The sequence below is a fragment of the Pithys albifrons genome, chromosome 18, assembly GCF_047495875.1.
Source record: "Pithys albifrons albifrons isolate INPA30051 chromosome 18, PitAlb_v1, whole genome shotgun sequence".
Taxonomy (NCBI): Eukaryota; Metazoa; Chordata; class Aves; order Passeriformes; family Thamnophilidae; genus Pithys; species Pithys albifrons.
Genome location: NC_092475.1, coordinates 9284282 through 9303450, shown reverse-complemented (window position 1 = coordinate 9303450; position 19169 = coordinate 9284282). Strand labels below are relative to the sequence as shown.

Below are 19169 nucleotides of genomic sequence, written 5' to 3'. Positions count from 1 at the left end.
ACAGGCACAGGCCTGGAGGGCATTCCCTGTACCCAGGAGCCTGGAAGTGGTGTGCCACCTGATGCTCTGCACCACAGAGCCTGGAGGCTGCTGTTCATCCAGGTACTACACTCCCTGCTGGGAAACCTGCCCAGCCAGAATGCTGTCCCAGCCCTGGCCCTCGGTGGATGCTCGGCACTGGTGGGTGCCCACTATGCCCGCTCATGCTGCCCTGGCATGCCATGGGCCATCCACAGCCTGAGCACTGGGGCTGGCTGCGTGTCCTGAGGCAGCACATCACCTCCTCCAAACTGCTGCCACTTCTGCTGCAAGCCCAACAGCAGCCCTTCAGCCCACAGGTCAGGCCAGTCTGTTGCCTTGGCCACGTGCCTTCTTCATTGGACCAAGCAAAGTGAAAGAGAGAAATTGCATATATAGATGTATTTCTATAAATAAAAATCAATCAAAACCCTTTTTCTGCCTCCATCTCAAGCCTTTGCAGGTGCCTGAGCCGGTGGGCACCAGGCAGCCTGGCAGGGCTGGGACGTGGGGCTGGGGGCTGCTTCCCGCTCTCAGCCCCACTTCCCGTGAGCGACGCTGGGACGGCAGCGCGGGTGATGGGAACGCTGTACTCACCATATGGAGCCTCCATCTTAGCGCTTAGCTGGGTGCTTACATTGACCATGTCTCGTCGGCTACTGCTATGGGGACTTGGGGCAGAAAAAACAGAGGAAGTAGAGAAATAGAAAAGAAATCTAAATAAATAAATAAAAATGTCTTTCACTAAGGAACTGGATAAAGGCAGGAGGGAGCGCAGAGAGGCAGGGCAAGGAAACCTGCCTCTCCTGTTATCTTATTGATTCGCTTAATCAGGGCTAATGTGGGTGGAGATGTTAAATAGTAACCAAGCTCTTATGGAAACCAATCTGCAAGGTGCCGTTGCTGTAGCTATAGTAACTGCTGCCAAGCTAGAAACTCAAACACAGCTTTTACTGGACTCTTTTGGGGCTCCCGTTTCCAGACAGTGTCAAGGCCAGGGCAGCCACTGGGGTGGGGTTCACCTCCAGCCACAGAATTGGGGCGGCCGGATCCAACTCCTCAGCGCCCCAGGTGCTGCCGAGTCTTGTGCCATCACCCACCCACGATGGAAAAACCATGTCTGAGCCCGCCTGCAGCAAAGGGAAAGCATGGCATGTGGGACTGAGGGGCCATGGGACAAATGTGAAGGCTGGCATAGGCACAGTGGAGCCTGGCTGAGTCACAAGAGACAAAATGCCCCAGCCATGAATCAGGTCTTGTCGGCCCGGTACTGAACTTGAGGAGTTATTTGGGGATGGGGAGCTGCAAGAATGCTGTGGTGGGATTCAAGATGGTACCCTGAGTACTGGGCCAGGCACAGGGTGTTTGCAGCTTCTCTCTGTCTCCCTCTGCTCCCCAGGCTGGGGGGACTTTCAAGGTTCCACAGCCACTCACAAACATCTGTGCTCCCTTTGGGACTGCAGCACACAGGACCTCATGGTGGCAGGAGTGCAAGTGGGGTCCCCAACCTCCCCATGAGGTTGTGGCAGACCCTATGACACTGTGACAGGATCAGTCCAGGCTTCTGGGGGCTGAGGTGAGGCAAGCAGGGCCATGTGCAAGAAGCGTTGCTGAGAGGACACCCAATATATGGGGAATCCAGAGCTGGAGCTGAAAAAGTGATTGTTCAGCAGTGTAGAGCCTTCCACATCTCCTGCACATCTCAGGAAAGGGCCAGGCTGAAGGAGGTACAGAGGGATCTCTGCCAATCCCAAGACTCCCCAGCACCTCAGCTACTGAAACCCTGCAGCCCTGAGGGGATGAAGTTGGATACACCTACTCCTCTGTCTGGAAAAGAACATCCCAAGGGAGCTTGCAGAGGGGAGAGTGCTGCCAGAACACAGAGGGCTGTGGCGTAGGATTACACAGCTGGATGCTCAGATCCAAGGCCTGGAAATTCAGGGGCTCCTGATTTTGCTGAGTGCTGAGGGGTCCTGGAGAGGGAGGGGATGTGGATAGCAGAGTGAGGTGGGGCAACAGGATCATGTGGGACAGGGAGTTCATGGCCCTTCAGCGTCATCATCACCTGGTGTCCTAGCAGTGCTGGCTTCTCCCACACGATGGAGCAAAGCACCCAGGCATCTCCTGTGCCCACAGCATGTGGCCCCACCGAAGGCTTCTGCACCCCTTTGCTGTTTACCCCCAAAACCAGAGCAAAGACACTGGCTTACCCTGAGGCTCCAGGCTGTGAATGAGGAAGGACCAACACGAGCATGGGGGTCTCCAGGCTGCTTTATTGGGGGACTCAGAGCTGGGGGGCCCCATGGCTGGAAGGGCTGCCATGGAGCAGGTGCATGGTCAGGGCTTCCCACTTCTCTGGCTGCTCACCACGAGGGAACGTCTTGGTATTTGCTTATACCAGCCTCTGCTTTAGCACCAGTGGGGGGCAGTGGGGAAAGCCCCTGAGTTTGCAGAGCAGGGACCATGCCAGCCATCCCCACTCCTTCCATGCACCCCTAAACCTTCCCTATTTCAGAAAATAGGGATCTGAACTGTCCCTAGTTCCCCCAGAGTGGGAAGCAGCCAGACAATGCGAGCCCTGCTGAAGAGGTGTGTTAGAAAAGCAGGATGAAGCAGGTTGGACAGCCAGGCTGCTGGGGGTCAATGTTATAAATAATTCCGGTTCACCCCATTCCCATTCCTGGGGTTTCTCCTGGGGCTGCAGCCCTAGAACCAGCTGACTTGGTTGGATTTGACTCCGGAGAAGCACATGTTGTTGGAGCAGCTCCCGCCGTAGGTGGGGGGGCAGGCTGAGCACGGCCGCCCCACTTTGTACGGTGCTTCTCCCAGCCAGTTGCCCCTAAAAAGAGAGTAGGGCATCACCTCTGAGCACCATCACCTCTCCTTAACACGGGCATGAGGAGGGAGGATGGCACGGGGTGGAGCTTCTCTCCAGGCACTTACTTGATGGCATAGTTGCAGACGAGGAGAGTGGCGTGCCGCCATGTGCTACCCCACACCCGCACATTGGCACAGGTGCCCAGGGCACAGCCCAGGCGGCTGGAGGTTGCCCACACCATCTGTTCCAGGACAAAGAAGAGATGATCTTGGTGTCCATCTGCCCTGGCATCCCACAGACAATCACCCTTGGACCCCAGCACAGGGCTCTGTCCCACCAGGGAATCTCATCCCACCTGCCTAAATCTCTTTGGCTGGATGCTGTCCCATCATGGGCAGTGCTTTGTCACCAAAGGGTGACGTTTTGCTCTCCCTCTCCTGCCTGCAGCCTGCACTGCCTTTCAAGGGGCTGCCTTGCCAAGTTTATGCTGGTGAGCAGCAGAGTCTGGGTTACTTTTCCAATTTACTCAAATTAGCTCCCAGATCTCATCCTGAATCATGGCCAGCAGCTTACCCTGCACACAAGGAGGTCAAACAGAGACGAAATCTCCTCCTAAAGCCTCTCCAGGCTGAATTTGTTCCTTTGAAAGTATATTGCCCTTTTGCAACTCAGAGCATCCCTGACCACTCCCATGGATGAGCCACAAGGGAATGCATATCAGGTAAAGGTTGGAGCTGTGCAGAGGAGGTAGTTAGGGTTTGGTCCAGCTTTGCTACCAGGCAGAGGAGCAGAGGAGTTTTTCACTTTGTCCTGTCCCAGCTGTTGGGCAATGTGTCAAGGGATGAAGGGGCTGCATTCCTGGGAAGGTGAACACAGCTGGGTGCTATAAATCTGCTTGATCACAAAGAAGATTCATGCTTGGAAAAAGTACAAAGAGGCTTTTTTTCCCACTTCACCACCTTCAAGTTGCCAGTGGTGAAGTAAGGAGAAAAAGGCTAAAGCAGGGGAAAAAAGCTTAGGAAAAAAATAGAAACCTCCTTGTCAACTGGCCAGAAGGACCCAGCTGCTCTTCAGCAGGCTGTGAGCCCCTGGGGCCTCCTTGCAACAGCCCAAGTCCTGCAAGGGTCCAGGGCAGGAGGGCATTGCCACCAGCTGATGCAACCCTCTGGCAGACATGCTGCCAACTGCGAAGACCACTGACTCATCTGAAGCTGGCAGCTGCCAGGATTTGATCCTGGATCCCTGCTGCTGCTGGGAGAAGGGCTGTGAGCTGCACAGGGCCCCCCATTTGGGTCCAGGGGGGCTGTGAGGGGCTGCAGTGCTCACCTGTGTGTAGTGGCTGCAGACGGAGCCGCTGCATTTGGAGGGGCATCGGGGGTTGCACTCATGGGGGTGGGGGAAGGAGTAGTGCTGCTTCTCCTGGTGCCAAGATTTCACCATGTCTATGACAGAGCGGTACCTGCAAAAGGTGCTACACGTAAGGTGGAACTCCTCCACATCAGAGGCCATGGGGGAAGGAGACAAAGAGAACGCTCCACATTGAGGAAATGGGGGAGAGAAACTGTTTGAAGCCAGGGCCTATCATGACCAAGTGTTCCTGGGGAGAAGGGGCAATGACATCCTTGTGTCAATCGCATTTGTGCCCATGGCCAGAAGACCTATCCCTTGATAGAGGCACCTGAGCCCTTAGCCATGTGGTGCAGATCTAGGACCCACATCCCCCTGGTCCATGTGCCTGGCAGAGAGAGGAGTAATGCAGGTGCAGGCACCTCTGCTTTTCTATATTTATGCTTGCGCAAGAGCTGGACCCTTCTCCACCCCAGAAGGGCTTGGTGTGCCTCTCAGCTGCATCTCAGCCCTGCACAACCCCAGCTCAGAGCCTCTCTGCTCCTTGACCAAGGGGTTGCTGCTACTCCTCCTCCAGCATTGTGGGGTGTGGGGGGTTCCCAGGAGCTCACTCTGCCCCCAGGGCACTCACCTGCCCGACTGGATGGAGAGGTTCTGCCCCACGTATTTCATCAGCTCAGGGGGCCCATGGTCCCATAGGCAACGTGCAGCCCATGCCTCTGCTGCCCTGGCCAGCTGCTCATCCCACACCTGGCAGGAGGAAAGGAAACAGGCAGGCAGGAATTCTGGCTTCTCAGAGGAGGGAAGAGGAGAAACCTGCTCCCTTGTGCTCAGGTGGCTTTCTGAGCATCCATGAGCACACAAAAAGTATGACTTATACATCAGGCTGGGAAATGCCCAGGGGATGCACAGGAGCTTGTCCAGCAGCAATGGACCTCCCCAGCTGCCACCACAGCTCCTGGTGACATTGTGTGCCCACTGCCCAGGCAGAGCAGGGATGCCCTGCAGCAGTGCAAGCCCTGTGTATGTGATTCCCTCTGGGAATGAATTCCTGCTGAAGGTGGAGCTGAGCCCAGGGGTGAAACCCCACAGTCCTCACAGGGGTCCCAGCCCTCAGTGCAGCCTTGGCCACAGACTGACTGGTGAGCACACCTGGTTCCTTCGTGCATTATTTAAAGCTTCCTCGCCCATCCTGAACTGCTTTGTGGAGATGCCTGGATGAGTTATTTTGGAAGGCAGGAATTTAGGCCAATCAAGAAGCAGTGCAGGCATGTCTGACCTGCTCTGGTACCCAGCAAGCTGGGCAGCTGCATGCTTCTCCCAAACCAGCACCCAGGGACTACCCAGCTGCTCCATAGGAGCTCCAGTCCCTTCCCTGGGAGCAGAGCTGCATATGACACCTTCTGCCTCGAGGATCCCACTCTGTGCAGACTGGGAATCCCTCCTCTTGGTGGCTTCCCATTTCTCCTCCCTTGAGGGCTGGGTTACAAGCTCCAACCAGAGTGGATGCAACTTGGGGAAAGCTCTGCCCAGGGTGACCCTTGCCTGGAGATACCTGACCCTGTGAGACTGCACAGCCCCTCTCTGACCCATTGCTGGACATTTCTTCCCTCAGGGGCTGGCATTAGTGGGCACACTCCCAAGGGACCATGGAGCTTGGAATGAGGTCATTCCTCCCAGCTGCAGTTAGAGGAGAGGTTCCCAGCTGGGCTTTGGGTTGGACTCTCAGCTTTTCATATTTGTAGCCACCTTCCTTCCCCTTCAGCTGGAGGGACCCTGCCATCCCACAGCCAGCAAGCTCCCAGATGTTCCAGACACAGGACCACAGATCCTAAATCTGCCCTCATGTGGAAACATCTCCTCGCTGGGAGTCCATTCCACCTGTGCAGAGGCTGCTTGGGTCTGCCCTGCCTTCGGAACATGAAACATCCCCAGGGACAGATGTTCAGCATCTTGACATCCCCATGGATGGATGCCCCATCCCTGCTAGGTTTGGCTTGCACATCACAGGTGAGCCCCTCAACTCCACTGCAGCTATGGACCCCAAACTGCCCAGCTGTAGCCTGACTCACCATATACTCCATGTTGGCAGCAGGGGGGGACACGTGCGCCCGCACCTGGTTGTGGTAATCCAAAATCACGCTCATGTCATGGGGAGAGAGATATCGCTTCCGACGGCTCCGGGGGACTCCCACACCCCACAGCAGGCCCGCGGCTGTGCCCCCAGGGGTGGACAGCAGCTCGGTCGCATTGGGCAGCAGGAAGGAGCTGGCCAGCTGTGTCACCCAGCAGCCCAAGGCGGTGAGGTACAGGTGCAAGTGCAGAACAGCCATGCCAGACCACCCGGTGGAAATAGCCAGCACCTTTCTGTTCCTGCTCAGAGTTCAGCAAGGACAAGGGGGATCACCGGTGCCTGCTGCAAACACGTGGATCTAGGAGAGAAAACAATACAGGCACTGCTCAGGATTGCAAACATCACTGCCTAAAATAACATGAAAATAAATTTTCCTTTCTTTAAAAAAATTTTTAAAAAATTAATCTCTTTAATAACCACATTTATCACAGCAAGTTCCCCAGGACTGCCGGGGAACTGGTTTTCTTGTTGTTTCTTTAAGGAAAAAAAAAGATAAAATCAGTAGAAAATCTCCCCTGGTTTTTCACTTATGGCACATACCTGCGGGACAGGAGCTAATTAGGAGCGTGCTGAGAGATTTTGCTGCACCCGCCTGCCCTGTAACTTCCCAGGAGTTTGGTGTGTTGAATAAATCCCCAGAACAAACAGAAATCTCACACAGACAAAGAAACGCACGGCAAGAGTTAAAACCATCGTCGAGAAATCCTAACGACTCTTATCTCGGGAAAAGAAAAAATAACCAAGGCAAAAGTAGAAAAACTGGTGGGGGAAAAAAAAAAGGAAAACGCTGGAATATGCCCGATGCACCTCCGAGCATCCCTGTCAGTCTTTCCTGGAGCAGCGGGAGGATGTTCCCCCGACTACGTACCGTGAGGACTGAGCCAGGGGCAGCGGAGCTCGGCGGTGGCGGCGGTGCCGGTGGGATTGACCTCCGCGAACAACCTGCTGGGGCAGATGCGGGAGGTTTAGCTTAGCCCCGGCGGGCAGCCCGCTGCGGCCGCTGACGCACAAGCTGCATCTTAACTCTTCCCCTGGGGAATGTCCTGAAGTTTGGAAAGAGCCCTGCCAGGAGATTTATAGGCTGGTGGATGCCTCCGCGCACACAGGCGCACGCAGGCACACGGAGCCCCACACGGGGCCGGGGCGAGCGAGCAGAGCAGAACGGGGCTGCTCCCCGCTGTTCGCTGGGGATTTGTTTAATCCACCTGTAACGAGAGATTCCCGGAGTCATGCCTGCCCTGTTCATTCCCCCAGCTGGGGTCTTGCTGGGACCAGTGGGTAGGGAAGCAAATCCAAGTTGGCAAGGGATGCAGAGGGGGTTTTGCCTCAACGAGGCAGTGAGGCTGGCACTCACCAGAAGCCCCAGGGTCACCCCACTTTGGTGCAAGCTGAGCAGACAGCAGACGTGTCTTTTTCTGGGTGTGGCTGGAAGGGGACCTGATGACCACGTGTGTCCCTGGGCCAACACTTCTCTCCGTTAGAGATGAAGCCACTTGCCGGGCTGAGCACTGCCACCTGTGTGTTCCCCAAGGACTAGGGAATGTCATAGTCCACGAAGCCCACCACTGCCCGTGGCCCCACCACTGACCTGGGCCAACAATGACCAGCCAGGGGCATCTCAGGGGAAAAAAGCCTCAGTGGACTGTGCTCCCTGCACTGTGTCCAGGGGTCTGTGCCCAGGGAAGGGAAAGGGCTGCAGCAGTCTGAAAGCCACAGACTATCCTGCAGCAAGTGTGTTTTCCTACAAAATCCCACACAGTCATAATGCCAGGGACCAGCTGAGTTATTCTAGGTCACAAAGATGCCTGTTAGGCTGCAGGAGCTGCTTGCAATGCCTGTCACATCTTCCTTCCACTGTGCTTACAGCCAGCATGGGCGGCCATGTGTGAGCTGCAGAGGGGCTTGCTGCCATCATCTCCCTGTGCCTCAGATAAGCAAGGTGCTCACCTCCCACTTCACTAGATCTGTGTTCACCAGGGCACAGGCAGCTTTGGAGCCAAGATTTGGCTCTTCAGTTGCATGAAGAGGAGCAGCAAGACCAAACTCCCTCTCTTGAGCTGGTGGAAGGTACGGAGAAGGCACAGAGCTGAGACCAGAGCATGATTAGAGAAAAGCTGGTGCTCAAGCAGGGTGACAAGGAGGCTGCTGGGACGGTGTGGGGAGGAGAAGGCAATCCCACAGCAGCAGCCCATCACTGCTTGTCATCCTCTCAGGCTTGACTGGGACAAGAATTCAGGATCCTGGACACATAACTCCTGCCTATGTGGTGACTAACAGCCCATCCCAGAGTCCATCCAGCTGCACCCAGCCACCCCAGAGAGCTGCTGCACAACAGAAGCTGACCAGGAGGTCGGTGAGGAGCAGACCTGAGCATGGAGCAGGAATAATGCCCAGGTTATGAGCTAATGTGGTGTATCAATATAGTCCCATCCTGCTGTGAGCCTCTGACGAAAAAACCCCCACTGAAACAGACCCCTGTGTATATTTTTCCTGGCATCCTCTCTCACACAAAGCAACTCAAGATGCTGAAGGCCCTGGGACCCACACTGAGCCATGTGCTGGAGGGATATTTCCATCCACTCCCCAACCTGTGGGTGGGATGATAGTTGTGCCAGCACAGAGACAGTGAAAATGCAGCTGAGGCATCTCTGGCCCCACTGCAGCACTGCAGGGGGGATCCTCAGTGCAGAGAGCAGCAGCATCCCATGAACCATCAGGGCTGGACATGTGGGGAGGGCTGTGCTGTGATGTGGATGGTGGTGCTGGGTACATCAGGGTGTCAGGATGGCTCCCAAACTCCCCAACTTTCCAGGCTGCCTGTTGTAGGGGTCTAACCAGCTCAAGTTCACCTTCCAGCACTGGGTCACCCCAAATGACCAGACACCGCTATGCAGGTGCTGGTCACAGTGCCCTCCCCCAGTTTGCCAGTCCTGCTGACACCCCTATTTCATGTTCATGTATGCAGACAGGAGTGCCAGCTCCAGGGGCCAGCCACAGGACAGCCCTCCGTGTTGCACCAGGGTGGTACACACTGGGACTGCCTCCCTCTGCTGAACCCCAGCTATCAAATCTCTCATTAGTGAGGCTGGTAAAGGCGGTTTCATTCCCAGCAGATTAAAAAGGCAGACAGGGACATGCAGCAGTGAACGTCTTAAGTGGGCAAATTGGGAAGTGCAGCCACCACCAAGTTCACACCAAGGCTGGGAGGGCACTGGGGCTGTGTTGTGGAGGGATCGGCTTTTTAGTGATTTATTATTTCACAAAAGACAGAGCCCTGAGCAGCAAATGCTTGTCTAGCCCCATGAAATGCAAAGCTTTTCATCTAGGATTTTTTTTTGTTGAGTTTTTCTCTCTGTAGGGCTCAGTGAGAGGAAACCCACTGCAGCTCCCACTGCCACGCAGCAGCAGAACCTCTGCACAGAGGCAAGGCGAGGGTTTTATCTTGGGTGCAGATTGAAAGCACTGCTTAATCAGCACTCTGTGAGACAATCCAAATTCCAGGAACTGGACGGGGTTTGTGTCCCTGCCAGGCGTAATATCCTGCAGCCCAGACTGGCCCGGCTGCCAAAGCACACGGTATCTACAGTGAGGACCTTGCTGAGAGCCAAGAAGCACACGCATTCAGCTGGATACAGCAGCAGCGCCGGCAAATTCCCATTTTAATGAGCACTGGAGAGGAGGAACAAAAGAGATAAATCACTGGGTTCAAGCACTCTCTTGGCAGAGACGCCCTCTGATGCTTTTATGACCAGCAGACATAGCAGTTCACTCCAGAATAAGCCATGATGGAACTTGCAGGATTTCTCTGTCATGTTTGTTTCTCCCATCTGTTGGCTTTGGGCATCACCCATCATATATCAAGGTGGCAGACAGTGACATGAGCCCATATAGGACTGAGCAGGGCTTCGCACTTTGCTGAGGATCAGAATCTTCTGTGGTCCCTGAGCATCCTGATACATGGAGGAGGTTGATGTGGATTTCTGTAGGAGGAAATCTTTCCTTTTCTCTTTACTTGGGGTAAAATAAAAGAAAACCAAAGTCCTGTTTGAACAAAACTTTTCTCAGGTAACGCACAGACTCTGTTGCTCCAGTAAAATATTGCTCTCCTATGAACTGGCAGAAAGGCTCGTTCTCCATCTTTGCTGGAAGATGTTCATTCCCTCCAATCCCTTCCCAAAACATCAAGACCTCCAGCTACCCTGGTACCTACCCTGGTAGGGAAGTGAGGCTTTTGATGAATTTTTGCATTTATGGAGCCCTGTGGAGGTCTAACACATCCAGGGCTTGGTTCCTCCTAATGCATCATGAAAGGAGATCTTCCTTCTGATTTAGAGGTCAGAAGATTTGATGTCTACATCTTGTGATGTGAGAAAATCCAGACTGAGCACCTGTACATTCATTTGTGATCTCCTGGGAATTAAACACCCTCTTGAGCTGTAACACAAATGAGATCAGTCCTGAATTCTGAGGAGTTTGGAGTCATCCTTCCTGCTAGTTAGGACCAGATCCTTGTAAATGATGAATACCTTTCTTAACCAAGATGAACCTTGAGGAAGAGGTACTGGAAAAGTCAAATCTCATGCTGAAGAGGTGACCATCAACAGGGACAGGCAGCTGGATTCTCCTGAAGTTTTTCATATAATGCCCAGCACCTGCCTCTGCTTCAGATGTGATGTCCTCTCATAACCCACTGTTTCTGCTTGTGTATTTGCCAGAACGTGAGAAAAACTAAAAATAAAAGTGGAAAAAAAGCCTTTCCCATTTTATATATAGCGATGCTGTCAGGAGCCAGCAGTCCAGATCATAGGCTGGATCCTGCACCTGTGGGTCTGAGCACCCAGACTGGGCTCAGCAAGGCAGCACAGGGCCTTTGGGCTGGCTAGAGACCCCTCTCCAAAGGCCACTGCCCCAGCTCTGAGAGCTCCTTTTGCTGGTGCAACTGGCCAGGTCCTGGCAGGAGCCTGGTCCTGGGAGCCTTTAGTACTAGCAGCAACCCTGGCTAAAAACCTGGCAGGACTAATGCTTTAATGTCACCAAGTAAAACCCACTTGTTTGGGGGTATTAACTAAGGTGTCCATCAAGACTAATGCGATCTTATTTAAACTCCTTGGTTAATAGGTGGGTGTCAGTGCCCCCACCACTCCCCCCATTTCCTGTGGCACTGACAGAGCTGTGGTCCCCACCATCAGTCTGAGACTGCGTGTGAGTAAGCTATGAAGCTCCAGCCAGCGCCAAGATATAATTGGAGCCTTTGAAAGGTGAGAAATTTTTCCACCAGCTCTAGAAATAAATGTCTCTGAAGTCAAGTGCTGTGGACAGTAGTTTCTCGCAAAGGTATTTTTTTACAGTAACTAGGCTAAGTTTAGAAATTCACTTAAATAACACGGAAGCTCCTCTCAGCACAATTTGGAAGATAGTTAATTTAGTGTTTGCTAACAATTTGGTGTTTGGCTCGTCGCTTTGAATGTGTGATGGTCTCACCAAGGTGAGAAGAATCTCACAGCTCAATGGGAAGAAGGACCCATCACAGCACAAGCCAGCTGAAACTGAGATAGACCCAAACCTGGGAGCTGAACATAAGCTGTGACCTCCTCACCAGCCATACACAGGCTGGTAGCAGGGCCTTCTGCTCCACAGCAGTGCTGTTCTCACCACCCCATACTCACTGCACACCCACAGATCACCCACGCTGGTGTAGCCCACATCCAGCTGTGCCTATGAACATGGACACCTGCCAGAAACAACAGTCCTGGAAACATGGTGATGGTGGGGTTTTTGCTGTGCTCTCCACAGGATCAGCTTCCAGTCTCAGTGGTGGGAAACCCATTGGTCCCACCCAGGGGTCCTGGTGGGAGTTCCTAATCCCAGTGGTCTGCATGAAAGGCATAATCTGGTGTGAGCTGAGCTAATTTCTTTCCTCATCATCTGGCACAGTAGGTGCTACCTGTGTAATGGTTGGGAATGCTGTGGCTCCAGCTGGATCAGCTGCAGGCTGGGGGTTAGCAGATTGCAGCCCTGAAAGCCCAGACCCAGTGAAGTGAAGTCAGGACACTCTGGCAGCCTCACCATGTAATTTTCTTGCTTGGATGGGGGTGTGCCACAGCTTGACTGCAGCCCCTGTGTATTCACTCCATTCCCTTTTTTTCCAAGACCAAAATTAAGATTGAAACTGAGCAGCTGGCTCTGGTTCACATGCAGGTTTTTCATGGCTTCACAGGGATGTCTTGTTCCCATTGCTCCTCTTCTCAGGGTGCCCCACTGCTCACGTGCCTGAGCCTCCACTGGGGCACCAGCAAACACCCTCTGACCATCCCAACACTGCACAGTTCACAGTCTCCAGCTGCAAAATGTTTTTGCAACAGAAAAATGCTGCTGGTGTTTGTCTGTTTGGCTCAGATTAAATAATTGTGGGGCTAAAAGAGTTGCTGCTTTTCCTCCCTGACTTGGAAAGAAGAAGGAGACATTTACAGTGGTTTATCATGCCTTGGGATGTTGGGATGGGGTCTCCTGAAGGTGTTACTTCTCCCCAATGTCTGTCTGGAGCATGTTCAGCAGGGAGGAGGATGTGGCTCAGATGGGTGGTGATCACTCAAAGCCTGACCAGATTTAAAAGCAGGCTCTGGTGAGCACAGGAAGGTGGTGCAGAAGGAAAGGCTCAGCATAGAAACTGTCAGAGGCATCCAGGGGAAACAGAGGGGTTTTGGACAAGAAAGACGTGCCCATATAGGATCTGGGTGTATTAACATTTCTTCATAAGGCTGGGAAACAGCAGCGGTTCAACTTTCCCCAGCAGTTTTGAAGAAGAGCAAGCATCAACAGGTGAGATGGAGGTGAAAACCAGAAGCTTTTGATCTGAGTGACACTGAGCAAACCACTTTCCATACACATTTCTCTGTCCATGCTATCCCACTGATCACACCTACCCAAGGGCTCTGAGGGGTGCCACTGACCTGCCCAGCATTAGAGCCAGATTCTGCCCTTCCAGGTGAGCAGGGCAGGACTACACAGGATTTCTGAGACATTTGCCTGTTACTGGCATTGAAGCTGAAAGATCACTTTTAAACTCTCTTGCTTTACCTGCACACCTCAGCGCTTCCTGGCTTCTACCTGCAGAATGTGAGAAGTTTGATGGACCCTTAGAATTTCCCCTCCACTCTCCCATAAAGGTTTATTGTGATTCTTTGCCAAGAAATCTCCCTTTTCTCATGGGAATTCCAAGCTTTCCCATGTCCAGGTGGCTGGATCCAAGCCACCAGATTTCTTTCTGCCTAGACATGAAATTTCTCAGGTTCAACTGTGGACGCTCAGATGCTTACAAAAAGCAATTTGCTCAAAGCTGGACAAGCAGAAATTGAGACTCTTGGAATGATCTGAACAAACCCAATATGAGAACAATTATCTCCATATCTCTCTCAGTGGGAAGACACTCTTCCCAGGGTGCTTCCTCCCCAACCAAGCAGTGTACTGACACACGAGTTCCCGAAAATGCTGGAACTGGGACAGCTCATCTCAAGGTGACTGGTATGAGGCTGGTCTGAATGCTGGCAGCTCCACTGATGCCACATTCACCCTTTGAAGGACAACAGGAGCGGGATGGGGGATCTCTGCAGCTCATTGCCATCTCTGTTCGTCACTCAGGCTGTGTCCACGCCATGACACAGCGGCTTGTGCTGATACATCTGAGTTAACCTGACCTTGCCCATGTGCCAGGAGCAATGGGGAGGAAACAGAAGGAGACTCGGGCACACATCAATGCCAGGAGCACATATACCATGGGGACCTGACCTTGTGGTGGTCAATGAGGATGAGGGTTGATAAGGTTTCTGCTGCCTCATCCTCCCTGCTGCTGCAGCTGCTGCTAGTGAGATTGAGCTATCCTGCACAGGTCAAGCGTGGTACAATCCACCCTTCATCTTGCCAGCAGATGTGCTTGTGCCAGATCCTGCAGAGGCACCTGGCAGGCTGGAGGGAGGTGCTCGGTGAAGGAATGGACAGAGCCCATCTGCCCCAAGGCCAGCATCTTGGACAGCAAACACTGAGCTCACCGAGACAGATGTTGCCTTTGGCATGTCCCTCACCCCACTTCACTTCTCCAGCAGACACGGAGAGTGGTTTTACCCCAGCATCCCATCTGCTGCCCATGTGTTGCTGCTGAGCTGAGCCTGCCTGGGCGGTCTGGCCCCTGTGCCTGGTTTTCCCTGCCTTGGAATCAGGGGAGGTGAGATCCATGTGGGACTAGTATGCCCCAGACACTTGGAGGGGTGCACGCCCAGAGCCTCCCCCAGCATCTCCCCAGCTCATATCCCTCAAAGACATCCTCAAGGGCTGTGCATATTACCAGCTGGATCCTGCTACAGCCCTGCACTTTCTTTTGTGTTTTCAATATCCAGCTGCGGCTTCCTGGATGAAAGAGAGGGTAGCATTGCCCCAGTGGCCGTGTCCAAGCAAGGGAGGGTGGTGGGTCAGGTTTGGGCAGGCAGGTGAGGAATGAGCCTAGCCCCATCCTTCTGCATCCTTCTTATCTGGTGCTCAGTTGTTTCTACTTTTTCCCTTCCCTTTTCTCATTTAAGCTGCATTTTCATGCTATGCTGATAAGTGAGAGGAAGCCTGGAAGCGCTGATGGATGGTTTGGCGGCTAGGGCTGGCTCATGGGTGTCTGCATTTCCCCCTCCACAGGCTGCTGCTGTGCAGACATGATGGGTGGAGTAGTCCAGCAAAGTCCTCTTTTCCAAAACCAACATACGGAGCCGCTGTAAGTGGGTTGAGGGGATGTCAGAAACTAGAATTTGATAAAGTCATGGAAGTGTTAAATGATGGTGTGTGTCCCCTGGCATAGGTGACTCACAATGTTCACTGTTAAACCTGAGACTGCAAGTGGGAGATGCAGTGTGATCTGGCGCTCTGTGAACAGGTGATGCCCATCTGGAGTAACTGGGATGAATGAAGTGGTTATAAAGCTACAGCAGCAGTGGTGGGGCAGAACTGGTCTTCTCCCCAGACAAGAAAAAGACCTTCCTCCCTGACTGCTCTAGTGATGGAAAAGATGAGGTGCCTTCAGGAGTTCATGGACCGTGCTAAGGGGAAAGCCTCCAGGTCTTCTCACCGCAGTGTTTTGTGTCTACCCACCTCCCAAAGTGGTTCAGTAAATCAACAAGGCTTCCCTCTGTGCCTGCTGAAACCCCTCCAGCTGTCTCACACAGATGACCGTTGAGGTGATGAGGAGGGTTAATTGACTCTGACAAATATTTACCTGTTTCTCTGGATTTACAGAAACCTTGCTTCAGCCCCAGCTTTGAAGTGGAGTTCAAAGCCCCAGCAGTGCTGACGTCTTGGGAGGAGTGAGCTCTCTCCAGCGTGCAAAAACGCTGCTGTACAAGGAAGGGATCCCTCATCCTCCTCCTTGGGCATCTGGTGTAGTGCTGGTATTTTCCATCATCTCACAGGGTCCTGCTCATCTCCCCACACGAGGGTAAGATCTGCTTTGCCAGTTGTTTGGACCTTACATTAAATAATCAGCCCAAAGAAAGGACTTCTTCCAGTGAAGAGGCAGAGCATGCTTCTCATGCATTTTTTTTCCTAACCTCTGAATGATGTCAACAGAGATTGGGCTGAGTTGCACATCTGTGGTGGGGTCATATTTTAAAAAAATAGCCTGTTTGATCTGTACAAATAAACACTTGTGAAAAGAATCCTGTTTCTTTAAGTGAAGTTGGTAAATGCTCTGATTTAGTTAAAGTGCTAGGACTTGGCTTTAATTTTGTTTTTCAGCAGACTTAAAGCTAGAGGAGAAAAAAAATGTTGTTTATTCTCAGAACACATAGAGTCTAGGCAGCAAGAGAACAACCTTCATCACCTACCTCCTCCTTCTTGGGCTGTTGTTGGCAGGGGGTGATCTCTGTGTACTGTTGACCACCTTCCCTACCTTCCTTCCACTTGGTAACATGCAGACTGGATCCCTGTTTTGAGAGGTGCTCCATTCCTGTCAGACTGGGATGTGCTTCCTCAGTGAAAGCTAAAAGCAGCCAGCCTGGTCCACTTCACACTGAGAAACTGGGCCAGACCAAAATGAACCAGTAACTGTCCTGCCAGCCTCTTGTGCCTGACAGCAAAATGCCATGAGATACCTTGGAGAAGGTACAGAAGCTCCCAAATGAACACTTCAGGCTTAATCTGATGTTTGGGAGCATTTAACCCCAATGTAGTTTTTCTATTCCTGGTGCTCTCAAACTCCTGCAGAAAGTAAAGGGAAGAGTCCTGGCTGGGAAAAAGTGTGATAAACTGGGGCCCAGGCACCAGAACAGCTCTGGGCTTCTTCTTGAGGCAAAATCATTCCTTCCCTGCCCTAGCCCTGGGCATGGCTGACCTGGGCATTGCTCAGCACACTTCACACTGACATTGTCTTTCTGCCTGCCTTGTCTTTCAGATGACACCCATGGCTGATGACCACACCAAGGAACTCCACAGCCTGGAGCATCTTGTTTCTTCTGATGAAGGCTGAGAAGTGGGGAAGGCCTGTGGTGAAAAAGCTTGCTGAACACAGAGAATACATGGGTAGAAAACTGAATAAATAATTTTAAAAAATTTATATTGCATATCTGAATTAAGCCTGTGACAATCTTAAGTGCACTAGCTCTTCAGCACACCCTTTGAACTTTTTTGTAATTATTATTTTGTATCTGCAGAGCATTTCAAGAGTCATTATGGTCAGGACAAATCTAAGTCACACTTCCAGCCAACACTTTTATCATTACCCAAGCCAGTAAAGCACAGATTAAATATTAGGTATGTATATATTTTAGTTTTACACTTAAATATTTATAATTATATATTGGACTGGAATAGCAACAGCTGATGTTTTGTGGCTGACTATACCAGGTATCCAGCCAAGAAACCAGGACTGTGAACTGTGGTCCTGCAGTTGATCAACATAAAGTCACTTCCAAATTTTACACCTGAATAGATGACTATGATTCTTTCCTGCAAATATACGAGCTAAAAATGCACCACTAAAGTCTGAAAAGTTCATATTTCTGAATTTGAATTAATAAGCACAGACCATTTCCTTCCCATATTTGATCTGTTGCAATAAATAGCAGTTTCTTCATCTTAAAAAAAAAAAAAAAGCAATGTTTTGGTACAATATCTCAAGGGTCATCCAGCAACAGGTTTTGTGGAAATTGTTGTTGAGTTTTGTGTAATCTTTGATCTGTGATTGATAATCCTTATAGAAAGGGAATAAATGCAAACAACAAATAATGCTTTTAGTACATGGCCAACAGAAAGATTAATTGGTGTGGGCAGGAGTTAATTCCCAGTAACTGCTGTGGGAAGAACACTGCCTGCTCAGCCTGCAGGGAAAAAAACTACTCAACAGCTACCTCTGAAAGACATCGAGAATCAAATTAATTCAAATCTGCAGGTGTGGGGGTTGGGGAGTTTCTTTGGCAAACATGGAAGGTGTGAATTATACACAGTGAGAAAGAGGGGAATATTTCAGCAAGGAGCTGCAAGTGCAGCCACCACAGCTGCTCAAGGAAGTCAGGCAGTTAGAGATAAACATGACTAATTAAGACCATTTTGTGCCCAAGCACATTTACACTTAATCACATGAATTATATATTTTTTCACATGTAATCTCATCCCCACTTCATCTGCTAATGAGGTTTTTAATTTGAATTGTAGGCAGAGTAGCTATTTTACATCTCTGTGAACTCAGCTTATTTTTAAGCTCTGCGGACCATTATTGCAGCCCTCTGCAACCTCACCATTTTCTCCAAAAGGAAGAAGAACAGAACCTCTCCCATATTCTGCTCAGGGTGTGGAGAAACAGAGGTTAAGGGACTTGCCTGTGTTGGGAGAGGGAGTTTGTCAGAGCCACAAATGAAGCCCAGCTCCTTGGAGTCTTGCTCATCACAAGACATTCTCTCTTGTAAATTAAACCCCATCATTAGTCTGCTCTGTTGCGATCTGGCTGTGCCAAGCAAGAAATGTAAATATTTTGTAGCAGTAGGTATTAATTTGTAGCATTAATAAAGTACGTGCCACTGAAAACTGAATTGGCTCTTTCTTATGCTTTACCCCATATCCCAAAATATTTTGATATTTGGATGTAACCACCAAACAAGCTGCAAATTCCCTGCAGCTCAGATCATACCCTTCCTATTCACTTGAGGCGAGTCAGAGGGGAAATGTGTGACCTGCACAGGTTTACAGCCTGGGCCCAGCAATGGTTCAGTCTGTATAAATTGTCTGGGGTTAATTTCCGCACCTTTTTCTAAAATTCTTGGGGTTTAAGGACAGGGAAAGACCTTTCTCATTAATTTGTGCAGCCACACAGATGGTGAGTTACCAAAGTCTGCCTTCTGTCTCTCAACTCAGCATCTCCTCTGTAAATAACACATTACCCATTCACAGGTCTAACCTTGGTTCTGCCTGGCCCGATGACAAGTCTGGGGCCCATAGGAGAAGCATCCCTTCCCATCAGAGATGGGCAGCAAAGATCCCAGGGTGAGGGAAAGGCTGCTACGCCTCCACCCTGGGCTGCATTTCAAAGGCATCACTGACATAAAGGAACAAAGCACAGTATTATTTTTTTAATATTTTTTTTTCTAAGCCGACAGTGAATAGAGAAGGCTGCAGAGCTCAAACCACTGAGTTTGATGAACGGCATCTCAGCAAAGGGCCAAAACCATCTTAAACTCCAAGCTTAAGCTTCCATTAGGCAAAGAAAACACAGCCCAAATTATGCTTATGTAGCACGTCTCACGCAAGCATCCTGGGATGCTCCAGGATCAGACTCAAACACAGTCAATCATGGAGATGTGAGCAGAGTCCACCAAGGAAAACAGAGCA

General features: G+C 51.3%; 1 protein-coding gene across 2 annotated transcripts; it reads right to left on the bottom strand.

Annotated features, from left to right (window-relative positions):
• Positions 1-2279: 2279 nt before the first annotated feature.
• On the bottom strand, positions 2280-7340 carry R3HDML (R3H domain containing like). 2 transcript variants are annotated; one of them, XM_071572880.1, is made up of 6 exons: positions 7186-7340; positions 6256-6615; positions 4815-4933; positions 4163-4295; positions 2962-3077; positions 2280-2857 (listed from the first exon to the last, which is right to left on the bottom strand). In XM_071572880.1, exons 2-6 carry the CDS (start codon positions 6514-6516, stop codon positions 2725-2727), a joined length of 762 nt encoding a protein of 253 aa, XP_071428981.1. In that variant the 5' UTR covers positions 6517-6615; positions 7186-7340; the 3' UTR covers positions 2280-2724. The 2 variants fall into 2 exon arrangements, with proteins under 2 accessions (XP_071428981.1, XP_071428982.1); XM_071572881.1 differs by lacking the exon at positions 7186-7340 and adding an exon at positions 6858-7162.
• Positions 7341-19169: the final 11829 nt, after the last annotated feature.